Consider the following 25,346-nt stretch of genomic DNA (forward strand, 5'->3'; position numbering starts at 1 on the left):
TATGCATCCTCACAGAAAGGACAAAAGAATAATTAAGGAATTGTGATTACAGAAAGGACAAAAGAATAATTAAGGAATCGTGATTAAGTCTCACTTTGGTCTCTTGAACACTGAAGAAACCCATTCCAAACACATAAGAAGTTGGTATTTGTGAAGAGTTGTTTTGGATTTACCAAAGGTGAACCATTTTCTGCTCCAACCTGGCTGCTCTGTATGAGGAAAATGACTGGACATGTGGGCAAGAGGAGACTTGTCCATGCCATTTGCCTTGATTTCAGCAAAAGGTGAGTTCTATGGTTTGCTCAGAGGGTTTTAGTAAGTGTGCCTGGAAACCTGTAACAGCTGGAGTATTCTAGAACCACCCTGTCTTATAGAAGGGACCAGGGGGAAGTGGTGGAATCCTTCTTCCTGCACCATGACATCAAGCTGGGGTGGGATCAAGAGATAGTCAGTTTTCTTAAGCCTGCAGCTGGCACCCAGAGAGAACTGGATTGATTGAAGGAACAGGTCTCCACTAACCTCTTGAACTTCATCAAGAGCAAACACCTTTGAAACAGAAAACTCCTTACAGGAGAAGTAACTGTAGTGGAAAGACCCTTAGGTGATTGCAGAAAACAAGAGCCAGGAGTGTGCCCTGGCAGTGAGGTCCAAAATTGCAAATACTCACCATGTTTTCAGTTAACAATCTACACAAATAGTAATTTAACCTTATTCATTAAATATTTCTATCCACATCTTCTGTGTCATAGTTCATCTAGAAAAAGCAAAATATACTATTAATTGCTTCATTGCCAAAAACCCTGGCAGTGAGGTCCAACAGCACCTGGGCTATGTCAGTGAGTGGGCCCAGGGAAGTGACTACCTCAGCTTTTCTGCACTCGTTAGCCTCTATCTAAAATACTGGTTTGGGCCTTCCAGTAGAAAAAATCAATGGCACAATTTATAAAAGTCAAAGGCAGAGAATATGTCCAAGGGAGAGAAACCGAGGAACAAAGCTTGCTCAGCACAGTTAAGGAGCTCATCAAAAGACAGAGCCAGGCTCTTCACAGTGGTTAATGTTGGAAGTACAAGAGACAATGGGCTTCAACTAAAGCAGAGGGGTTCAGGCTGGATATAATGGTAAGCTTTTACACATAGAGGACAGTCAGGGCATGTCCAGAAAGATGTTACCATCTCCATCCTTGGAGATTTACATCACCTGACTGGGTATTATCCTAACATGGTTTGACATCACACCTTTTGATAAAAGTGGTGATTAGAACTACATAAAATCCTGAAAACCTTCCCAGCTTGGAATATTCTACTTTAGTGCACTTTTAAGCATTTTATTACTTCATATTGAGAGTGTAGGAAGAGCTATTTCCTACTGAAGTCTGGCTGGAATATAATTGCAGACACAGGAGCACAGCACTGTACATACCTTGGGTTCAACTCTCTGATACAAAAGAATAAATCCCATTGTAGATTTTCAGAAAAACAGGGAGCAAGTGGGACATTTTTAGCTGCATTTCTTATGTTACTCCATACAAGGATAACCAAATTCCAAGACAACAACAGTGAGAAGCTTTGAACAAATGCCATGTACTCTAAAATTAAAGAGCCCCCACATCTAAATAACACATTGAAACACAGTGTCAACACTCCTTTGAAGACATAAATTCTGATTATGAATACTCTGGTATGAAACTTCCATAACCTAGAACTCAAATAAACATTAAAAGAACCAGAATAGCAACAAATATAGGTACAAAATGAGGATGAAATCTCTGTGCAAGATTATAAAATAAGTGTCCTCATTCATCTTCAGCTATTATTTTGTTTTCATTCAGTCATTTTTTATTTTCAAAAGTTAATAATGCAAGAAATAAGTTGAAAAGGAAAAAACATTCTTTTATAAATCTGATTATTCATATTGGTATTTATGACCAATTATCTTGGTTTCTTCTACCAAGTTTCAGCTAATATATAAACTAATAAGAGTTGTTTTTTTTTCTTTAGTTAATCTTATCAAGTACTTGCTTAATGAAGAGATGGGCTCCAGTATCTGAAAGGGTTTTTAGTCCTTGTGGGAGATTTGCTTATAGAGATTGGTAGGGAATCAACTGCTAGCAAGAATTATTTTTTCACATTTTGCTATGTTGAAATTTTAAGAATAGATATATAAAGTATTAGCAATGTGAATTCTACTTCATATTTATCTGTATCATTCTTTGCACTAGAGACCCTCCTGTTCAAACCAGCTTGCTTTAATTCAATTGTTAACTGAAGCAATGATTCAGAAATAAATATATATTTTTTCCATTACTAGCTGGATTAACAATTTAAATAATTTATTCTGCTAATACAATATTTAAAATTAATTAAAGGAAAGACAGAATGCTGGATTCTATTGCTCCTAGGATTTTCTCCAAGTCATGACACAAGCCAAGAGACAAGTCCTTTTTTTTTCTACAAAGAAAATTTTTCTTGAGAAATATGTAGAATGAGTTATTTACTTTCCTGCCAAGTAGGAAAGATAAGAACACACATACACACATATATATATCTATATATATACATGATGTTGAATCATGTTTGCCAGATCAGCTGGACATTTAATGAAAAGGACTAAAGGCCTGATCCATCTCTCACAGAAATGACTGGAAGGCTTTCCATCAGCTCCAGTGAGAGCTAGATCTAGCCCCATCTGTATGTTTTCAGGTACGAGACCAATTTTCATTTCCTGACCTCTGTGTAATTGAGGAAGCCACTACTGCAGAGAGAGAAGAACAACTTATCAGAAAATTGCAAATACCCACCACATTTTCAGTTAACATCCTGTACATAGAGGAATTGAATCTTATTCATTAAATATTTCTACCCACATCTTTTGTGTCATAGTTCATTTAAGAAAAGCAAAATATATGATTAATTGCTTCATTACAAAGCTTGCATCTGCCATGTTTGCATGAATGTATTATCAGATGTGCATTCATACACGTGTGTGCAATCCTTCATCTCTGCTGCAAGGACAAAAATGCCTTTTGTTGTACATGAATAAAGGAGTTATACATTGCAAGGAATCACAGAATAATGTGGATTGGAAGGGACCTTAAAGATCAGTCAGTTCCAATCCCCTGCCATGGGCAGGGACACCTTCAACTAGCCCAGGTTGCTCAGAGCCCCATCCAGCCTGGCTTTCAATACTTCCAGGAATGGGGCAGCCACAGCTTCTCTGGCAACCTGTTCCAGGGCCTCACCACCCTCACAGGGAATAATTCCATCCTAATATTTAATCTAAATCTCCTCTTGGTCAGTTGAAGTCATTCCCCCTTATGCTGTCACTACATGTCCTTGTAAATATCCTGTGACCATAAAGAATTAAATAGTAGTCCTGACTATAAGACAGATCATTCCAGATTTCCCAAATCAGTCCCTTAGAACTTGTCATTTTCTGAAATCAGTGTTGTAATTCATAAGGACTGTCTGTTTATCTATTTGCTGCTTAACCTGAGGCATTTTGCACAAATGTTAAAACTCTTTCAGCTATAAATGAATTCTCTCCTGAAACAATAGAACCTTAGGGTGTTATTGTTAGAGTAATTTCACACCGATCTTTTGTGAAGCGCTCTGAGCCCTCACAGTTTCTTTCTCACTCTCCAAATAACCAATAAAATATTTATTTGAACAGCCTCAATAGGGTGGTGGAGGGTGAAATTTTGTTCTTTGCTCATTTCAGTAGCGGAAACACACCCAGTGGTGTTTTGTATGAAGTTGTATTCTAGAACACAAATCCCACTGGGCAAGTAATACAATAGATGTGTCATACTTTGCCTTGCCAGACTCATCAGGCTGATTTGGAATTTGCTGCCTGGGTAGAGTGACTCATATGTTTACTGGCCCTGACAGGTGCTGGGCATCTTCCACACTCATTAAAGTTAATGACTTGAACAGCAGAGAGGGAAAACTGTGCTGGTTTCCTCTGAAAGTGTATTCCCAAGTTATCATTTAAGAGAGGATGTAAGTGCTGTCACCTTTCTTCTGCAATCACAAAAGCAGCCCCCAACCAAGCCCCTGTCCCTTCATTGCAAAAATAACCCAATTATCTTCACAGGAACTCCTTGTTGGAGTAAGGCAAGGGAAAAAAAAAAAACCAAAAAAAAACCACTGTATGCAGAGCTTTGCACATAAAAAGCTGCTTCTTGCCATAAAACCAGTCACTTCCTCACTGGAACAGAGGAATTAACATACTGGAAACAAGCCAGAAATTTTATAGAAATATATGCCTTTAAGTGAGCTCTAGACGAGTATTCTCACAACAGCCACCATTTGGCATCATTTCTATCCCAACAAGTCACAGCTGCTGAACTGGAGACTTTTGACTTCATGTCAGATAAGTAATGAGAAGTTTTAGGTAGTGGTGCCAGAGCCAGTCCTTTGATATTAACACAGCACACTACAGTTGTTGTGCACACCAAAAGAATATGCATTTAATTTACACTAGTTAGCTAAAAATATTCGGGAAAAAACTTCATAGAGACTCATGCCATGACATTAGACTACCAACCACGACATGAAGAGATAGAGACCTCACAGGCATCTGTGCATTCACACAAAACCAAGAAATTAGAATTGAATTTCAACTACAGAGACATCTCTACTTTGATGCCTGTCCAGCCACTAGATCTGCCCTGGTAATATGACAAAAGTTCTGTACCTTTGCTTCCACCCAACAAGACAGAAATACTGAACCAGAGACCTCACAGAAACCTATGCCTAAATATTAATATGCCACCCAAAATCTCCTGAGCTAATGATCTTGCAAAAAGAAAAGGCTGGAACCTCTAAAATAAGACTGAAGAATTATTGCAGTCTTAAATACTCATCACTTTTAATGTCTAACTTTTCAAAGTCTTCCAAAGTAAAATGTAATGGTACATTTCCACACTTAGGATAGTTTAATTTAACTGTTATATTTAGTTTTTTCCTCTTCTGCAGTTCTCACACCAACATCTATTTCTCTCATTATTTCGCAAGATACTGACTTACAAAGGCCTGAGCAACACATCTCTCAAACTCAGACTAATGTGCTGTTTGCTGGACAGAATTAATAAGCAGAATGTTCACTCATGGAAAACTGCCTACCTGCTTGGAATATATTTCAGTGATTTCGGGAACACTAATTCAGAAATTCAGTAATTTTTCCCTCCATATTGGCACAGAAAGCAATTTGACAAAAAAATATTCTATGCTAGCTTTTTCATTCTTGGTGTCTGAAAGGAGTTTTTCCTACTTTTGTAGTGCTGGAACTTGTTTCCAACCTATTCACTTAACATTTCTTCTTGGGTTGTTCTTTAGGGTTCATGTGGGGTTTTCTTGTTTGGTTGGTGGTTTTGGGGGATTTTTGTTTGGGATTTTTTTCAGTTTCTTTTTTGTTTTTCCTTAAGTGTGTAATTTATAATTATTTCTGTATCTCAGATAAGCAAGATAATCATAATATTTTATAGCAGCAATGGCTGACTTGTTTCCCATTCCTATTTACTTTAAGCCAGAAAAAAAAAAAAAAAAAAAAAAAAAAAAGCTGACCAGCAATTATTTCATTAGATTTTTACAGTCTAAGATTCCTCACTTGGAAGGCCAAGAGAGCTGTGTAATGTTTAAGACTCCACTGTTCTCTGTGAGTCTCTGATTATTGGGCAAGATCAACAGCCCACTAAAATAACTGAGAATCTTTCCATGATCACCTGTGGAGTTTGATTGGGCACAACAGGTGACAGGCAGGCCCACTGAAATGGAAGATTTCCTGGAAACACTCTACAATGGTGGTCAGCAGAGGAAAGGGATAATGAAGTTCTTCTACAAGCTAAATTTGTTGGACCAAACCTGAAAAATTGAAAATTCTGCACTTTGGATACTGATTCTCAACCTGTAAGCAAATTAAACTGGTTTTTTTCTCCTTTGCAGCTGAACATGGTATTGGAATGTTTTGACTTTGCTGACACACATGAAATGCAGGGAATGAGCAGTGGTTAACCAAGGCAAATGGACCAAGACTACCGAATTTGTGAATGTTTAGAAAATAGATTTCAGTCTACAATTTACAGGAGGAGATTGATTAAAAAGTGTTTGCTCAAAAAAGTTTGAAATAGCCATAAAAATCCTGAACCCACTTCAGTCTGAAAATGATCTACCAACAATTTTTCCATTTGTCCTGGAAATACCATTAAAACTTCACAACTGTGTAACTGCAGCAGGACTAAAGACACCAAGGTTACCCTTGCAAATTAAATCACCATAATAAAAGCTGCTTTCTTCATTGTGCAGAAAGTACTGACATTCTGAGGGAATGCTATAAGAATTCTGTGGTGATTATCTTGAGAATCAGGCACTAGTCTACAGATTAGATCCTGAACCACCTGCCAACCCCATTTCTATGCAAATTGCTTTGCTTTGAAAAACATGACCTCAAAGCCCTGCAATGGCACTGCAGGCCTGCATTTCAGCACACCACCATCTACCAACTCAAAAGGCTAATTAAGAGTACCAAAAATTGGCTTTTGAAACATCTGTGAGACAGACAAAAATACAATCACAACATAACACAAATCCCACATAAATGAGAAGAGTAAGCTGCATCTCACCTCATTTGAATTTTCTGTCATGATGTTTTTATTTTTCATCTTTTTCTGCAACAGTTTGGTTTCATATTCTGGCCTGGGATGCTCCTGAAAAATACAAAAATAAAGAAACAAATGGGATTATAATTAAGAGAAAATGCCCAAAAATTTTTGGTCATTTATTGACAAACACAGCCATTGAGATGAATCAACTCCACACAGCTTTTGGACTAGATTGTCAGATCTGTCCCAGCTTCCCTAATTAATAACCTTTCAATGTGCCCTTGAAAAACAGATTTTTTTCCCAAATTACATCATAAATTAAGCAAGCTGACAAAAATTTACCAGGCTTTTCAAGTGAGCAGCTCATAAAAGAGACAAGTATCATGCATCTCCTCATTCCCACCAAATTCTGAATTCCTTCAGAGCTGGAATTTGGATGGACATCTCCCACAAAAAAGGCTATTCCTACAACTTTGGTCATATCATCCCTCTTTACTATAATTAGAACTCTTACATATCAGCCCTATAAAAAAAACCTGGTATTAACATTTTTTAATTAATCTGATGGTCATGAAGAGAATAAAAATAATTTAAAATTAATAAATCCTCATGAGCAATAGAATGGGGCCTACATGGAACTTCACCAGAATTCCATGAGAGATACAGGTGGTGTTCATTTTCTGTATCTGTAACATTTTCACCACAGCACACACAACCCTCACCACTGTCTGTTGCATGTGAGAATATAAATGCAGTGAGAGCTCCAAACTATTTTTTATTCTAATCATCATATTTTCTTAATGCATTCAAAAGGTACCTTTAAATATTGAATCTTAGAATAGTCTGGGTTGGAAGGATCCTTACATTTTGTTCCAACCCCCCTGCCATGTGATGTGTAAATGTTTTTGGTTGTAAGGAATGACAAAAGTCACAGGGTCTTACAAACAATCAAAAAGATTTAATTACAAATTACACACTTGGCATGGAATTGGTATGTAGTCCCTAACCTACTATAAAACAACATGGCAGCGAGCTTTGGTTAAAAGAATGAGATGAAAGTGAAGAGAGAAAAGGAGATTAATAAGAGATCAGCAGCCCTAAATCCAGTGTTGAACTCTGATGGAGTGATGGAATGTCCAGGATGCCAAAGGGTGCCACCTAGGCCTGCTGGGGGTACCTTTTTAGGGGGTTTCTCCCCCTAAAGATAAGTTTCTTGCTTTCAATGCAAATAAGTAATCATGAAACCTCCATCCTTTCAGACCTTCCTGGAAATGGACCAGAGGCTTTCTGGGGTCTTGGGTGGTCTTGATTCCCCCTACAGTCTGTGCCCCACTTCTCAGCCAGATTCCTGCTCCTTTTTTTGTTGTGCATCTTGTGGACTTGATCAAGGTGTTTGCCTCACAAAAGTTCTGCTCTACCTCCACATATAAACCCTTCACCAGTCACATTTTGTTCTTCCTCCTGGCATGCTGGTACCAACAATCCTTGTCTGTGATCACCAGCAATCCTTATTTGGCTCTGTGGCTTATCCCAATATCAGTGTTTGAGACACACACAGTAGACACTTCTCTTCTGGGTATCTACCCCAGGTTGCTCAGAGCCCCATCCAACCTGGCCTGGGACACTTCCAGGGATGGGGCAGCTACAGCTGCTCTGAACAACCTCTGCCAGGGCCTCACCACCCTCAGAGAACAATTCCTTCCCAATATCCAATCTAACCCTGCTCTCTGCCAGTGTGAAGCCATTGCCCCTTGTCCTGTCACTCCAGGCCCTTGTCAAGAGTCTCTCTCCATCATTCCTGTGGCTCCCTTCAGGCCACAATGAGGTCACCCCAAAGCCTTCCCTTCTCCAGGGAACCATCCCAATTCCCTCAGTCTTTCCTTGTAAGAGAGGTTCTCCATTCCTCTGATCATCTTGATGTCCCTGCTCTGGACAACACGTGGAACTCCAATAAATAGTGAGGCATGGGTAAACTCTAACATTAATAAAGCAGCAGCAGCAGGTGGGGAAAAGGACAGACAGAGATCTAAAAATAAGCATTTAAAGATGCTGCAATCAACACCTGTGTCCTGATGCTTTTTAAGTTTTCACTGGCTTGTGTTGATTTGCATTATTTGCTATAATGCTTCCTTACATAAAATTCAGAGGCTGGATGTAACAAATATCTTTAGACTTAAATGAAGAAAGGACAAAGACATCTGGCATGGATGGCTGCGTAAGAGGAGACACCTCAGTTAAAGTAGGGAAAGGAGATGAATGAAACTGTAAGAAACTGAGGAGATCTAAATAGACTGTGCTACTGAAAACCTGAATCAGTTTTCTTCCTGTTCTTCTCTTACTTTCTGCTAAGCAAAGCATTCTCATACATCAGGGGCAGCCTGTCAGAGCAGCTTTTGAAAAGGGATTTGAATGAAAAGAAGGTGAAGTAAAGAAAATAAATTCCAAGCAAAACATTGTATGCTAACTTATTTTTTGTATTGACAGTTTTGCTCTGAGAGCACATTCTGTTCAAATAACTAAACAAGTTATGTTTAGTTTTCCTAGTAAGACATTCCAGTGTCCTTTTATAACTGCCTTTCATACACCTACATCTGGATTGGAATAGTTGTTGATCTGTCTTTGTTGAATCTGCCAAGTCATCTTATCCTTGACTGAACAGACCACAGAGCTCCCTGGAATGCATTTTGTATATATTCCTTTAATGAATATTTTGCACAAAATATTTCTGTACAGGCCAGACTTAGGGATGTTTGACCCATGCATCCATGGATGTGAAGGGGCAATTTCACTCAGCTGTAAAAAGAGTGTGATTCAGAATCAATTCTTTGTCTGAAAATGGGAAGAGTTATACACTTAGGAAAACAAGCTAGAAATAGTTGCGATGATTTCACAAAGGCCAAATGTCCATGTAGGGATAGATCTGAATCCCAGGATGCTGGAAGTTTGCCAGTACAGCTGCCAGATACTTATTGAAAACCATGTGAGCCAAGGTACTGCGAGGCCAAATGAGAGCTCCGAGTAGAAAACAATAATTCCCATTCTGAAAACAAAAAGCCAAAACATGAAGTTTCTACTCAAGCAAAACTCATGTTGATGTCAGTGGGAATTTTCCCTGAGAGTGGTCTCCAGGATTTGCCTCAAACATACACATGTGTATCCACTCTCCATTAAATTAAGCCTCTGTAGATAAGATCCAGTCTGATAAGAATAAATAATGTGAACCAATCTCTCCTTAATTTCCCTTTGATTTAGAAAGAAAGTGATAATGAAATTTTATAAACATGCATGACATTCACATGGAACGTGTTTAAAAAAAAAAAAATTAGAACCTTAGCAACTATCCCAGATTAGACAGACCAAAGTAGTTATCAGAAAAAATAAGCCATATACTCTAAGTAAAGGCAAAGACCCACTTCAAATTCCTTTAACAGCTTTATTCTAACATCCTGAACACAAGCAGAGCAGCTAAGCAGTGCACACTGTTGGGAAGGAAAGTTTACACAAATAAAAATTGGAATGATCCAGCTGCTGCCCCAAAGAAAGATGAAAATGTGGAATGAACAGAATAGAGAGCCCAGCTGCTCTCTGCTGCAAAAGGGTTAATTGTTAGCAATCAAGGACTTAAACCCTTTATTTCTTATGATGGTGACATAGAATAAAGGGGGTGAGAAGTCTAGGGAAGGGTTTGTCATTCACACCAAGGATCTGTTTAAACTGCCCTGTTAATGAGATGCTTGTCCAAGGAAAAACAATTTTATATGTCAGCGTGGAGTCACTGATGGATGACCATAATCTTTTTAGATCAGATCGCTTTCAAAACAAATCTGATTAATGAAAAATTAAAGCACAAGCTTGAAAAAATCATGTAGCATGAATACAAGTTTAGGGGTGTTAAAAGCTACCGAGCAACTATACAAGAACTCAATTATGAAAGATATTCTAGTACAATGTAAAGCAGAACTAGTCAAAGAAACTATAAGATTCTATTATGGGATTAGTTTGCTTTCATTGAGCAAGAACAGTGGTAATGCTTTGGACAAATACCTGTAAACTAAATTTTGAAATTTGGCATCAGATATTGAAGCTCCTTTAAGCTAGGACCAAACAACCAAATGCTGCCATTTCAATGGCAGATAACATATTTTGTGGGTAATTGTAGCAGAACATAGCATCATTTATGGTTGTTCATTATGCAATTCAAATCCAACCCATTTAAATACTCCTATACTGATGAGTGGAATTGTGCAAATCATAGAATCACAGAATGCCTTGGGTTGGAAGAAATCTCTAAGATCATCCACTTCCAACCCTTTGCCATGGGAAGGGACACCTTCCACTAGACTAGGCTGCCCAATCCAACCTGACTTTCCAGGGATGGGGCAGCCACAATTTCTCTGGGAAACCTGTGCCAGGGCCTCATAACCCTCACAGAGAAGAATTTGCTCTGATATCCAATCTAAACCTCTCTGTCAGTGGAAGAAGATAATCTATAAGGTCCCTTCTAACCCAAAGCATTCTGTGGTTCTATAAGTCTCTAAAAATATTTAGGAACTAAGACTGTAAGAGCAGAGGCTTGTTCATCTTAAACAAACAAGGATGACAGAAATGTGATATTGAGTTGAATTATGCTGAAAAGAGGACAGAATTTAATCCCTTTCTTGATCTTTGAAAGATAAAGTAAGGAAAAAAAAGAGAGAGAAAAAAATTGGCATGCAGCAAGGAGATTTAAAAATCACTAGGAAAAGCTTGTTAGAAGTACAGATAGAGAAGCATTAGAGTAGATTACCTAGGGAGGAATTGAAATCTCCACTGCAGGATTTATTTAAGAACAAATTAGACAAATATCTCTTCATAATGATTTAAGTAGACTTGATCCTACAATGCACAAGGGATGGCCCCTCAAGGTCCATTCCAGTCTTATTTTATGATTCTAAGTTCCTAATTCTTCAGCTGTGCTGAGATTTGTCTGGCACTCCTTCACTTGTCATAAACAAAGGATTCTTGCTGATCCCACAGTTCCTGTCCACAGACTTTTACCATTTCAGGCCTCTTCATCACAGGACCTCACAAACCTATAGATTCTTTCACAGCATTTTGCAAATATTAAGCTAAACATATGATTTTTTTACTGTGAGTGATGACCTTGAATCACAGAATCAACAGGTTGGAAGAGACCTTCAAGATCATCGAGTCCAACCCATGCCCTAACACCTCAACTTAACCATGGCACCAAGTGCCACACCCAGTTTTTTAAACACATCCAGGGATGGTGACTCCACCACCTCCTCAGCCAGATCATTCCAGTACCTGATCATTCTTGCCATAAAAACTTTTTTCTGACATCTAACCTGTATTTCCTGTGGCTTGTCTTAAGACTGTGTCCTCTGGTTCTGTCAGTGCTGCCTGGAGAAAGAGACCAACCCCACCTGATCACAGTCACCTTTCAGGGAGTTGTAGAGAGTGATAAGGTCAATCTGAGTCTCCTTTTCCGCAGGATAAACACCCCCAGCTCCCTCAGTCATTCCTCACAGGGTTTGTGCTCCAAGCTCCTCGCCAGCCTTGTTCCCTCCTCTGGACACAATGCCTCCAACGTCCTTCCTAAACTGAGGGGACAGAACTGGGCACAGCCCTCGAGGTGTGGCCTCACCAGAGCTGAGTACAGGGGAAGAATGACCCCCCTGCTCCTGCTGGCCACACTATTCCTGATCCAGGCCAGGGGCCATTGACCTCTTTGCCACCAGGGCACATGGCTGGCACTGTCCAGCCACACTGTCCCCAGCCTGTAATGTTGCAGGGGGTTTTTTTGTTAAAATGCAGGATTTGGCACTTGGATTTAATAAACTTCATCCCACTGGACTCTGCCCATCCCTCCAACCATTCCAAGTCCCTCTGCAGAGTCCTCCTACCTTCCAACAGATCAACACATGCTCCCAGCTTAGTGTCATCTGCAAATTTACTAATGAAAACCTCAATATCCTCATCCATGTCATCAATAAAAATGTTAAAAAGAATTGGCCCCAGCACAGATCCCTGAGGGACACCACTGGTGACTGATCCCCAGCTGGATGCAGCACTGTACACCTCCACTCTGTGGGCCTGGCCATCCAGCCAGTTCTTAACCCAGCCAAGAGTGCTCCTGTCCAAGCCATGGGCTGCCAGATTTTCCAGGGGTGAGAGACAGTGTCAAAGGCCTTGCTGAAATCTAAATAGACAACATCCACCTGCATGCACCAGGCAGGTTACACGGTCATAAAAGGAGACCAGGTTTGCCAAACAAGCCCTACCCCTCCTAAACCCACACTGGCTGGGTCTAATACCCTGGCCATCCTGTAAGTGCTGTGTTATGGCACTCAGTATAAACTGTTCCATGACCTTACCAGGTACTGAGGTCAGGCTAATTGGCCTAAAATTACCAGGATCCTCCTTCCCACCCTTTTTGTGAATGAATGCCACGCTGGCTGTTGGAACCCTGAAGCCAGCAATGTGGTGCCACTAATAATTGGCCATCTTCCAGTCATCTGGAACCTCCCCAGTGAGCCAGGACTGTTGATAAATGATGGAGAGCAGCTTTGCAAGCTCATCTGCCAGCTCCCTCATCACCCTGGGATGGATTTCATCTGGTCCCATAGATTTATGAATACCCAAGGCACTCAGAAGCTCTCTGACTACCTCCTCTGCAACAACAGGGGGACCATTCTGCTCCCTGACACCATCTACCATCCCAGGAGGACAGTTGTCCTGAGAACAAGCCATCTTCCCATTAAAAACTGAGGCAAAGAAGGTGTTAAGTGCTTCCAACTTCTCCTCATCTGCAGTTACTAAGTTCCTCCCACATCCAGTAGAGAACAAAGGTTGGTATTACCCTTCCTTTTGCCATTAATGTATTTGTAAAAACATTTTTTAATATCCTTTACAAAAGTTGCCAAATTAAGTTCTAACTGAGCTTTGGCCTCTCTATTTTTTTTTCCTACATGCCCTAGCAACCCCCTTAAATACTTTTTGAGACCTGGCCCTCCTTCCAGAGATGAAACATCCTCTTTTAATTCCTAACTTCCTTCAAAAGCTCATTGCCCATCCAGGCTGGACATTTGCCTTCATCTTTCAGCACACAGGTACAGTTTCTTCCTGTGCCCTCAAGATCTCTGTTTTGAAGCATTCCCACCTTTCCTGAACTCCTTTGTTTTTAAGGGCTGCTTCCCAAGGAACCCTCTGAGTAAGTCTCCTAAATAGGCCAAAGTCTGCCCTTCAGAAGTCCTGTATAAAAGACTTATTGATGTTCCTCCTGATTTCATCAAATATCAAGAACTCTATCATTTCATTATCACAATGCCCCAAGCAGCCTCCAACCACCACATCTCCCACCAGCCCATCTTTATTTACAAACAGCAAGTCTAACACAGTCACTCCCCTGGTGGGCTCACTCACCAGCAGTGACAAAAAGTGTGTGTGTGATCCTCCATATACCTTTTAACCTTCCTGGACTACCTCTTTCCTGCTGTATTAAGTTCCCAGCAGATATCTGGTAGGTAAAAATCACTTACAGGAACAAGGGCTGATGATCCTTAAACATTGTGCAGCTGCTTATAGAATAAGTTGTCCACCTCTTCTCTCTGGTTGGGTGGATGATAACAGACTCCCAGTAGGATGTCAGCCTTGTTGGCCTTCCTCTTAATTCTTACCCATAAGCATTCAACTCCATTATAATTAGTTTTAATACTTATGGCATCAAATCCTCCCTAATATTTAGGACCACCCCTCCACCTCTTCCCCATTTCCAATCTCTTCTGAAGAGCTCATAGCCATCCAGTGCAGTGCTCCAGCTGTGTGAGCTGTCCCACCATGTTTCTGTGATGGTGAGTACATCAGAGCTCTGCTGCTGCACCATGGCCTCTCCTTGTTTATCACCTATTCTGCATGCATTGGTATACATGCACCTCAGCTGGGCTACTGATTTCACTCCTAGCTCAGCTTACCACCCTCGGGCTTGCTTCCAGAAATCCCCTTTCCCCTTCAGTCCTAGTTTAAAGCCCTCTCAATGAGTTCTGACAGTCCATGAGCTAAAATCCTTCTGCCCTTAACAGAGAGATGGAGCCCATTCAGCTCCAGCAGGGCAGGTGCCATAGAAGTTGGCCCATGATCAAAGAACCCAAAATTCTGCTGATGACACTAACTCTTGTGCACTTGTTGACAATGTGGGCTCTTCTATTCCTTTCACAATTTTTCTCTGCTGCCAAAGGGACTGAACAGAACACTGCCTGCACTCCTGCCCTATCATCCACTTGACCCAGTGCCCTAAAGTCCCTTTTAATTGTCCTGACACTCCTCTTTTCCATCTCATGACTGCCAACCTGGAGTATCAGCAGTGGGTAATAGTCAGAGGGCTGGATCCGCCCAGGGAGTCTCTCAGTGATATCCTGTACCCAGCCCAGGGAGGCAGCAAACATCCCTGTGGGGTGGGTCCTATCCTTTCATTCCCCTCAGAAGGGAGTCACCACTATGACTGTTCTTCTTTTCTTTTTAATGTCAGAGGTAGTGATCCATCTGACAGATGAAGTGTTATTGGGAGGCCCATTGGCAGAACATTTTCTTCTACACCATCTGGCTGACCTTCTGGATCCAGGCCTCGTACCTGTTCTGGAGTGGCATCTGGGTAGGTGATGGGGGTCAGGAGGAATTTTTATTACCTCCCCAAGCAGAGACCCATTTCCACTCCCCTTCATCCACCAGATGTCCTCCTGTTGCCTGATGGTGGGAGGCATGGGAGGCCTTCAGAAAATCAGAACAATATGGTGGTTCACCAAATATGCCACAAAGCCCAGAGTTTTCTCTCCAGCCTCTCAGTTTGCCCCGAAGTTGGTGCATCTCTGGCAGGGAGCAGTTTGGCATCCCTTGTGAGACAAGCAATAATTTCTGATGTGCTAGTGCACTGGTCACAAGTCACAGACTGGGATTACTGGGTTGTACTGTGGGCATCATCCACATCATAGCAGGGAGAGAGCCATGAAAAAGCTGAGAAACAGAGACAAAAGAGAGGAGGCTGTTGCCAAGTCACCAGTGAAGGAATATTTCTGCATTACGGGATAGTGATGGAAGAAGAGGAATACTGGAGCATGCAGTCTGTTCTCAGGGTTATCTTCTTATTTCATCCAAATATTTTGATCTGGGTAATAGGAAATAGAGGAATAGCATCACTACCATCCTACATCATTAATTCCATCATGTCAGCTTTTCCCCTATGGTGTTTGTACTCTCCTGTTAGAGCTGAGCTCAGCTACCAGCGCTGAAGATTTGTAGGTAGCTTGTTGTTTAAGGAACTATGCTGGAACACAAAGAGAAGAAATTGATTCAAATCCTCCCAGAAAAGCAAGACAGCTCTGAATTACTGAATATGATCCTGTTCTAGAGACATCTCAGCATCTACTGCCAGGGCAAAGTGCAAAGTCTACCTGTTCTTAGCATGATATTTATTTATGACTTTAGTAACTGCACTCTCTTTAGTCAGGGTTAGAAATGAATCCTTGGATGATAGATAGCAATTAGAACAGACCAAAAGACAGAACTGATAAGAAAATTTGGGACATTGCTAAGTACCAATGAACAAGTACATCTCATTTTCAGTCAATTTTCAGTCATGGCTCATTGAAAAACTCTTTATGAAGACACCCACACCATTTATTGTTTTGAAACAACTCTGTTGGTAAGCACCAAGAGCTTGGGATTGTGTACCTAAGTATCACAGATGTCACCCAGACCTGGAGGCAAGAATTGCTGATGGTAATGAGACCTGTGGCTATCATCATCACACAGAATTCTTGTTACACGTAATGAAGCACATGACAAAGTATCTATTCAGCATTATTGCGTTACTGCGCACTATAAAGTCTATCACTATATAATATGGGCATTCTCAGCAAAACATGATCTGCTCTTACCTTATAATCCTTTCCAACATTCATTATTAACTTCACAGTGCTGAACCAGTAAGATATAGTGAGGATTTCCTAAATAAACATTGATAATCAAAACTTTAACAGTTACAGTCCTTTATCTAAACACAGCTATGAACTGCATTGGTCTGGAGAACACTCATGAGAAATCCATACATCTTTGTTTATATAATATACATCCATTGAATAATTAACAAAGTAAATTAGCCCAAGGAGAGGAGACTTACTTCTTCTTCTTCCAGTCCAGTCAGATCCCAGAAGTAACTCAATCTCATCTGCAAACGCTTCCATTGTTCAAGGAACATGGTGGCTTTACAAGAAATTAGTAGTTTTAAAAATTATTAATCCAAAGCCTTGTGGCCAACATTTGTGTTACTTATAAGCTTCAACTGATATTTAAATCCTATTAAGCTAGACCCTTTAATATTAAGCACTAAGAAACAGCCTCAGGCCCAATTTTAAAGAAAGAATTCAAGAAAAGCACAGGAACAATAATTTCTGTATTTTTAAAATAAAATACAGAAAGATGGAACATGGGTTGTCCGGAGTCACTGTTAAGTTCTTGCCAGGGAATGGAACTGAACCCATAACTGTGGATATCCATGGAAAATACCATCTCTCTTAATTTACCATGAAGCATTCTGAGGTAGGTTTAGCCTGCTACTGAAATAACTAAGATCCCCATCAAGATGTAGAAAAAGATATTTTGAAATAAATTATAATGGTGTAGTTAAATGCTTTTGTCCTTCATAGACATGGTCATTTTGCCCTAAAGGACTAGCCCCTGGTTCAGCCTTCTGCTTCTCCTTTTTTTATTAATAAGAAGGAACAGATGTTTTACTGGTGTCTCATATTTACAGTCTCCTGGCTGTCCTCTCATAATTGCTGTTTCCTCAATATAGCCTTTTCCTAGTTGCTTACAATTTATGGACTTACAGATTTATTAGAAATAGCACTTATAAGTCTTGGGTTGTGGACACATATTTTCAGATAACAATATCAATACTAAACCAGTACACGCCAACTAAAAAAAAACAACAAAAAAACCCAAAAAACCCCAAAACTCTAACAATTAAAACTACATATATAAACAACTGGGGCACTGTTTTCCATTTTCTTGTGCTTCATCTCACTTTTTCAGTGGGTGAAAAGGGTATTGTAAAAACACTGCTAGATCATAGCAGTGTTTACATCACTTTGAATATCTTGTAGGTAGCCCCACAAGACAGACAACAGTGGAGAATCAGATCAGCTTCCCTTGACTGCATCTACACTGTCAGATAGCACTGAGGAAAGTGGAAACTCTGTGAAAACAACCTGGCTCTTACAAGTCATAATCTATCCCAATAGTTAGCTGCAAATATTTTCCTCACAGGTATCATCCCACCATGTAAGAAATAAATATCTTTTAAAGACAGGACTGGCAGCACACCGAAAGCAAATCCAGACATTAAGCAACTAAGTTGTAATCTGTGTTTCTCCCTTACAGAAGAGAGAACATATAAAAGCTATATTTAGCATGGTTTGAAAACTCAAGGGTTTTTAGATATCCTAAATACAAAAACATTTGGTTATTTTATAGGGTGCGATGACTCATTCCATTCTTTCCTGTTATACAAAAACTCAGTTCCACATTTAGCTCTATAAGAACGTACTTGGCTTGATGCAGCAGCTGCTCTGAAATCAGCACGTCTGCATTGATTTACACCAGCAGAAAACTGAACTGACAGACAGCAGGTTTGGATTGGATAATGGGAAGAAGTTGTTCCCTGTGAGGGTGAGAAGACCCTGGCACAGGGTGTCCAGAGCAGCTGTGGCTGCCCCATCCCTGGCAGTGTCCAAGGCCAGGTTGGATGGGGCTCTGAGCAACCTGGGATAGTGGAAGGTGTCCCTGCCCATGGCAGGAGGGTGGAACTGAATGAGCTTTAAGGTCTCTTCCAACCCAAACTATTCTGTGATTCTGTAAAATTTCTAATAAAAATATCCAACACTGAAATTCAGCACCAGGACACCAGTGACATCAAGCCCAGTCAGCCAGGCATTACTGTGAATATGGACACTTACAGGAGGAATCACTATGGCACTTCACAAGAAATCAAGATCAGTAAAAGCATGATTATTTTGGAGATATTGATCACAGGGAGCCTTCTGCTTTCTAAACAATGGGAGAAGACAAACAAGACAAAAGAATTCCTGTGCCCAACATCCTCCTGAAGTAAAGCTGGCCCAGATCACCATAGGTTGCTTTTTAAAATATACAGCTGGAATAGCTGTGTGAGTGAGCTCTGCCAGTCAAAAGATTGAGCTCTAGATAGAACCAGCACACCCTCTAATAGTAGGGCAGCAAAATTTGGTGTAATCTAATACTTAACAGGAAAGCTGGGCAGAGTTAGTAAGGGCTCCATTATTTTGCTTTGCTGCTCTTTGTGTGTGCCGGCTGCAGTTTCTTGAACTGACAAGCTCAGTTATCATGGTCCCAAGAACAGATTTTTCTAATCTGTGGGAAACATTTTTTGGAGGAGGGCTACAGTACTGAAAGAATTTTGTTAATCTTACATGCTTCTTTTAAAAGCAGTGCATACGGAACTTTTTGTCCTGTTTTGTTCCATAGCAGATTCTACTAATTTGTCTTAGTGCAAGGATATATCAACATTTTCTTTCGCATATTGCTGATACTAAAATACAATTGTTCTGGATGAGGTTCAGTGGCAATTTCCATTTACATGGATGTCAGTTTACAGTAAACTTTCTCTTTCAGCAAAATGATATTGTATTTATCTTAAGCTTCACAGCAGCAGGTAACACTTAATGTGCCAGTCTACCCTGTAATCTGAAGTAGTAAAATAAATTATTCTTAGAGTCTATAAGTTCATCATCTTTTTTTAAATTCTCAGTCATAATTCTCACATATTCTCTAACATTTGCTCTAGGGCTTCTAGGAGCTGGTAAATAAATGCTTTTTGTTTCCATGATGTGCTCTGTCTGCAAGTTCCTTAAAAACTTTCTGCTGTCCTCACCCAAAGCCAATCTACCAATCAGTCCCTTCTAAAATAAGCTGTAAAATCTTAATAGGCTTGCAAATAATAACATACTGGTTGAGGGATGGGTATAACACAATAACATTTTGCTCAGTTTCATATTAAGGATAATAATTTCATTTTGGGAGCAATAAATAGGGAAATAAAAATCGTTTTACAGTGGCAATAGCACACTTAACTTTCACAATAAACAAGCTCTAGAGTAATAGAGAGCATAACACCAGCAATAATTCATGCAAGCACAGTACACATACTTTTCAGGGCAGAGGTGAGGCCAGAAACAATAAGAGTAATGCTACAACGCATTCATTCATGTTTATGAAGTGTTTTGATATCCTCATGGAGACAGGGATATTTGCCATTAAAGAAAAGCAAGTTTGTTTAAATGGGATATTCTAAAATATATTATAATTAAAATGATAATAGTTCCATTGCTCTTGGAATCCCATAAAGTTTTGATAAAATTATGTGACTGAATTGTCCACAAGGAAGTGAGACTGTGCTTAAATTAGACCCTTTCAACTGTCTGCACCATACCAATCCTCAAACACATTCTGGCCTCAAAGGCAGAAGGTGTTAAAACGGTTTCACATATTGACGGAAAATGAAGAAAAATTAGCAAATACATGGCAAAGTTTAGAAGTGCCATTAATGGCACAATTTCCTCCGTGGAAAATGGCCTCAAGATGTGCCAGGGGAGGTTCAGGTTGGACATCAGGAAGAATTTCTTCCCATTGGAACTGGAAGGGGCTGCCCAGGGAGGAGTCACCATCCCTGGAGATGTTTCATCAACATCTGAACGTGGCACTCAGTGCTCTGGTTTAGTTAACAAGGAGAAGATCAGTCAAAGCCTGGACTTGATGATCTGGTAGATATTTTCTAAACTTGATGAGTCTTGATTCTAAACACGGCAGCAGAGGAAGAAAGGACATTTTTTCTTCCCTGAACTACACAACTCCATTTATTCCAGAGTTTGCTGTTGACAGTGATATTGCTTTCCTCAGCCAACAACACAGATCTCTAAGGATTGGCAGCTTCCAAAAGCCATAGGGATCACATTCAATCAAACAACCCCCTGTTAATCTGTGAAGAGCCCAAACATCAAATGGCACTGTTAGCTTGCAAGGCAATACTCACCCCAGAGAGCCATAAAGATGGAGAAGAAAACCGTGGCAGGGTTGTCAAACAAGTGACTCGCTCGAGCAGTGGCACAGGCAGAGCTGAGGTTCCAGTAATCACAGAACTTGTCACACAGTGGGCACATGGTGAAGGCATTGTGTTGGTCACACATCTCTTTGCTGGGACACACAAGGGCACAGGTTCCTCTGAGAATTCCAGCTCAGAAACTATGGATGTGCAGTAGTGATACCAAGCAGCACATCACAGCTATTACAAGCTATTATTATCTCTGCAATATTTGTGGCCTGCACTTGTAGAGAACAGGAGTTGTGTGTTTCCTCAAGGTTCATTGCCCTGGACAGTAATTTTTTTAAATCCTCATAGGCATCTTACTAACGGCAAAATTATGCAACACTCAACCAGAAAGATCACTGCACTGTATTGATCAGCTAAGGAAGACAACATCACTGAAGACACTAAAAAAACACACTAAAAAATCAAAATTTAAACACATAAGTGGAGTCTGCATCTCTGCAGTCAGTGGTTTGATACAGATCAGATTTAAATCACTGAAACACTCAAATAGTCACAAAGGAAATTCAGTCCTCATGACAAAATACAATTTTTTTTATATGGTAGCACAAAAATATGAGAGAAAATATTTTTTTACAGATTTTAAGATCTTTACTATAAGGTTGTTATTTTGATTCTCAGTCTTATTTGCTATGTATGTATTCAGTTTCAAAAAATCTTTGCAAAAACATTATCAGCATCACTTTAACAGGCCAAACACTTCTTGTCAGGGCTAAGAATGCTTTCAGTATTTTCCATAGGGTTTGGATGTGAAAGCCTTTCATACCTGTACAGTCTCACTTAGATGAACTGAGTAACGCAAAGCTCAAATGTCCTTGCCAGGATCATGAGCTGAGAGTTACCACATAGTTTCACTGATAGCTGGTATATGGTGATTATGATTGTTCCTATATGGACCATCCTGAAATAGGTTTTTCCTTACCACTTCAAATGAAAAACAAATCTTCATAATAGAGCTATTCAAACTCTATTATGAATATGTTTGTATTATATGGTTTAAAAAGCACACAGCTGTTTCCAGCTCTCATGTTGTTAAAGTAATTCTCTGTTTCAAAAGGCAGCAGAGTGTGCTGCAGATACATCTCAGCCATAAATCTCAATGGAGTTTAAATGTTAACTCAAGCTTTCACCCTGACAAGCACCAAGATTTATTCAGATCAAGCTAAGAAAATAGACCCTGCCTCAGATGAGATGCTGTTCATCATTTACCTATCAGTAACATTGTTCTACTGCAGTGATTTTAAAAGCTGACAGTTCAGGGATTCTTATGAGTGTGATCAGCATACGAGTACTGCCTCCGGCTGAAGAATAACACAGAGGATTAGTTTTTTTTCTATCACTGGGAAGGAGACATTAACATTACAGTGTCACTTTGGCAGGTTTTGTGTAGCATATTCCCCTCAGGATACACAGAACTCAGCATTATTTTGTGTCTAGAAGAGGAATACTGTAGAGACCAAATACAGAATCATAGATTGGGTTGAGGTGGAAGGGACCTCAAAGATCAGCCAGTTCCACCCTCCTGCCATGGGCAGGGACACCTTCCACTGTCCCAGGTTTCTCAGAGCCCTATCCAGCCTGGCCTGGAACACTGCCAGGGATGGGGCAGCCACAGATTCTCTGGGAAACTTGTGCCAGGGCCTCAGCACCCTCATGGGAAAGAATTCCTTCCCAATATCCAATTTAACCCTGCTCTCTGTCAGTGTGAAGCCATTGCCCCTTGTCCTGTCCCTCCAGGCCCTTGTCAAGAGTCTCTCTCCATCTTTCCTGTGGGTTCCCTTCAGGCACTGCAAGGCCACAGTGAGGCCATCCCAAAGCTTCTCCTCTCCAGGCTGAACAATCCCAATTATCTCAGCCTTTCCTCCCAGCAGAGCTGCTCCATCCCTCTGATCCCTTGGTGTCACTGCTCTGGCTCCAGCAGCTCCCTGTCCTTCCTGTGCTGGGATTCCAGGGCTGGAGGAGCTCTGCAGGTGGGGCTGAGCACAGAGGGGCAGAATCACATCCCTTGATCTGCTGGCATTTGCTAAATTTTGTAACTATTGTTCATCTCGCTTGTACAAATGATCTGGTTTGTTGTTTTTTTTTAACAAGAATAAAGTGTTCCAAGAGTCGTAGACAGTGTTTGCATTCATTACAGTGAGCTTTCCATAATGACTTTCTGAATGAGCAATGAGCTATGTGCACTCATAAAAAGCAAATTAATATCTTAGAAAATGAACTCAATACAGAAACTCACTACACATTCTTGTTTCAGGAGGTAAGATGCTGACTAGCCAAATAAATGTGTGCCCTTCAATGCCTCTTTGCTTATAATGCTTGCAGGGTTGGTAATGATACATCACTGCTCTTCAGGCAAGTTAAACTAGTTATTCTCACTACAGATTAATAAGAAAAAACTTAGTATAATAAATAATTTTCAAGTAACAAATCATGGATCACAGATAAGCTTACCTAGGAATGTCACTTTCGATGGTTATACATCCATATAGAAATACAATAATCCCAACTACTGAAGATGGAATGAGGAATTCTGTGTATAAACCCAGCCATGCAAAATAAAGTCCTATCTTTTCTCCAAAATACTTCCTGAAAAAGAGAAAAAAAAATAAGAAAAAGCACATACCAAGGGTATAATTTTCAAATGTGTTTTACAGCTACTAAACAGTCACAGAAATTTAAAATACAAATTGTGAAGGACATGAATGAAAGCTCTGAGGATGTTGAAGACAATGGGAAAAAAATGAAGGGAATGATTTTAGCATTTGGAAATTTGGACTTCTCTGTTTTGAGAAATTAAAGACAGTCCTGGATCGTTCTCCTGAGCTGAAATTAAGCAGGTATTGTTGCAATACATAATATGTGTTCAGAGAAGACTGTGGTCTTTGCATCTCTTAAAAGAAGACAGTGAAATATGAGAAAACATTGGAAAATACTTGGCTCTTCAGAGGAGCACATTAATTTTGCCTCTGTAGTACTCCTGGATTCAGTTAGTGAGAGTCATAGAAATGACATCTATGGGACCATACTGACAACATCCTCTAATATCTTCAAGGATGACTAATCTGGAACTGCTGCTAAAGGAGGGAAGTTTACTTGTGCACTTAGCACTGGCTTTTCAGAAAAAATATTTTTATCAGGTTAACAGCCCCTGGACAGCTGGTTAGAAAAAACAGTGTCTGCTCTGAGGAGCAGCCCACTGCAGATGTTGATAAATAAGTGGTAGAACTCAGCACAGCATCTTCATGAATCATAATGCAAGAAGTAAACTGAGCATGGATGAACCTTGTTGATCATTCCAAAGTACAGTTAGGAGTGATTACAAATATTGCAAAACCCAAAGCGCTTCATAGAACTCAAGAATCACCAAAATTTAGATAAAAATCACAAGGTTTAAAACATTTCACAAGCCAGAGAGGAAGATGGAGCAGTGTTGGACATAAAGCAGCTACACTGAGAGCACCCAGAGCATGACATGGAGTGTGAGTCAGTGAGACATTTACACTTTGATAGCAGCAAGAATTAAATAAACTCATGATATCATGTCAAAAGACAAAACTTGGTCCTCACAAAGGTTGAGCATGATCCCAGTTTGAGGTTTATTCTGATCCCATTTACCTTAGGAAATTTTACCCAAGTTAAGCACCCCAGATTTAAATAATTCCTACTGAAAATTATTAAATGAGATTTTTGGAGGCCCAAACTGAAATTTTCTACTCCAGAAGTTGGGTCTAAGTGCCAGGCTGCTCATGCCACAGGAGAGACAGGGCAAGAGTGCAACCATGGCAGAGAGCCAAGAGATGAGAGGAGCCTCCACAGACTCTTCCAGCTCAGATAAAATGGATAAAGGAAGCAACAGTGAGGGATTTTTATTACTACAGATCCTGTTGTTGTTTTCCCACCATCACAGCTGCAGTTAACTCCACAAGTCCAGGCTGTCCCATGGAAAACTGGAAGCGCAATCCTGCCTTTTTCACTTTTGCCTTCCATGAGTACCTCTATTTTCTCATGTCTAACCAAGCTTGCTTATGCTTTAGAAAGGACACATCCTAAAGGGGAAAGCAACACAAAAGCATTTTGAGGTGAAACACAAACAACATTATCTTCAGTATGAGGGAATGCCATCCAGAAGCTGAGGAATTTCAGGAATCTTCTAGGAAAAGAGCACAACCCCTACACCTGACATTGCAAGGCACCCTAAGCCACCAACTGTGAAGTATCAAACAGCACAAGTGAAATCATCACAGCAAGGCTTGAATGACAATAACCTCAGATTTAAATCACCTTGGGACAATGGATTTGAAGAGAATACAAGGAAATACAGCATTATATGATATAGCATATTTTATGAAATAATAAATATTTGTGTTGCAAATACAAGACATATAATGTGGGACTGGCCTCTGACCTGGCACATGCCAGGTAATTTTGGAGGTAATTATAAGAAGCAGCTTTCCCTCATTTTCACATTTGAAAATAAATATTTATTTTTAATATACCTGTTTGTTAATGTTCTATGTTGTTAATACAGTTTGTTTAATACACACATTTTA

General features: G+C 40.0%; 1 protein-coding gene across 1 annotated transcript in view; it reads right to left on the reverse strand.

The window, feature by feature from the left end:
- ANO2 (anoctamin 2) overlaps window positions 1-25,346 on the reverse strand; it is a 154,156-nt gene that overhangs the window by 71,454 nt on the left and 57,356 nt on the right. Inside the window, 4 exon segments of the mRNA XM_079303102.1 lie at window positions 6,621-6,704; window positions 16,774-16,856; window positions 20,722-20,882; window positions 23,248-23,382. Of these exon segments, the coding sequence (XP_079159228.1) occupies window positions 6,621-6,704; window positions 16,774-16,856; window positions 20,722-20,882; window positions 23,248-23,382 (463 nt within the window).

This window comes from Erithacus rubecula (assembly GCF_903797595.1).
Source record: "Erithacus rubecula genome assembly, chromosome: 4".
Classification (NCBI taxonomy): Eukaryota; Metazoa; Chordata; class Aves; order Passeriformes; family Muscicapidae; genus Erithacus; species Erithacus rubecula.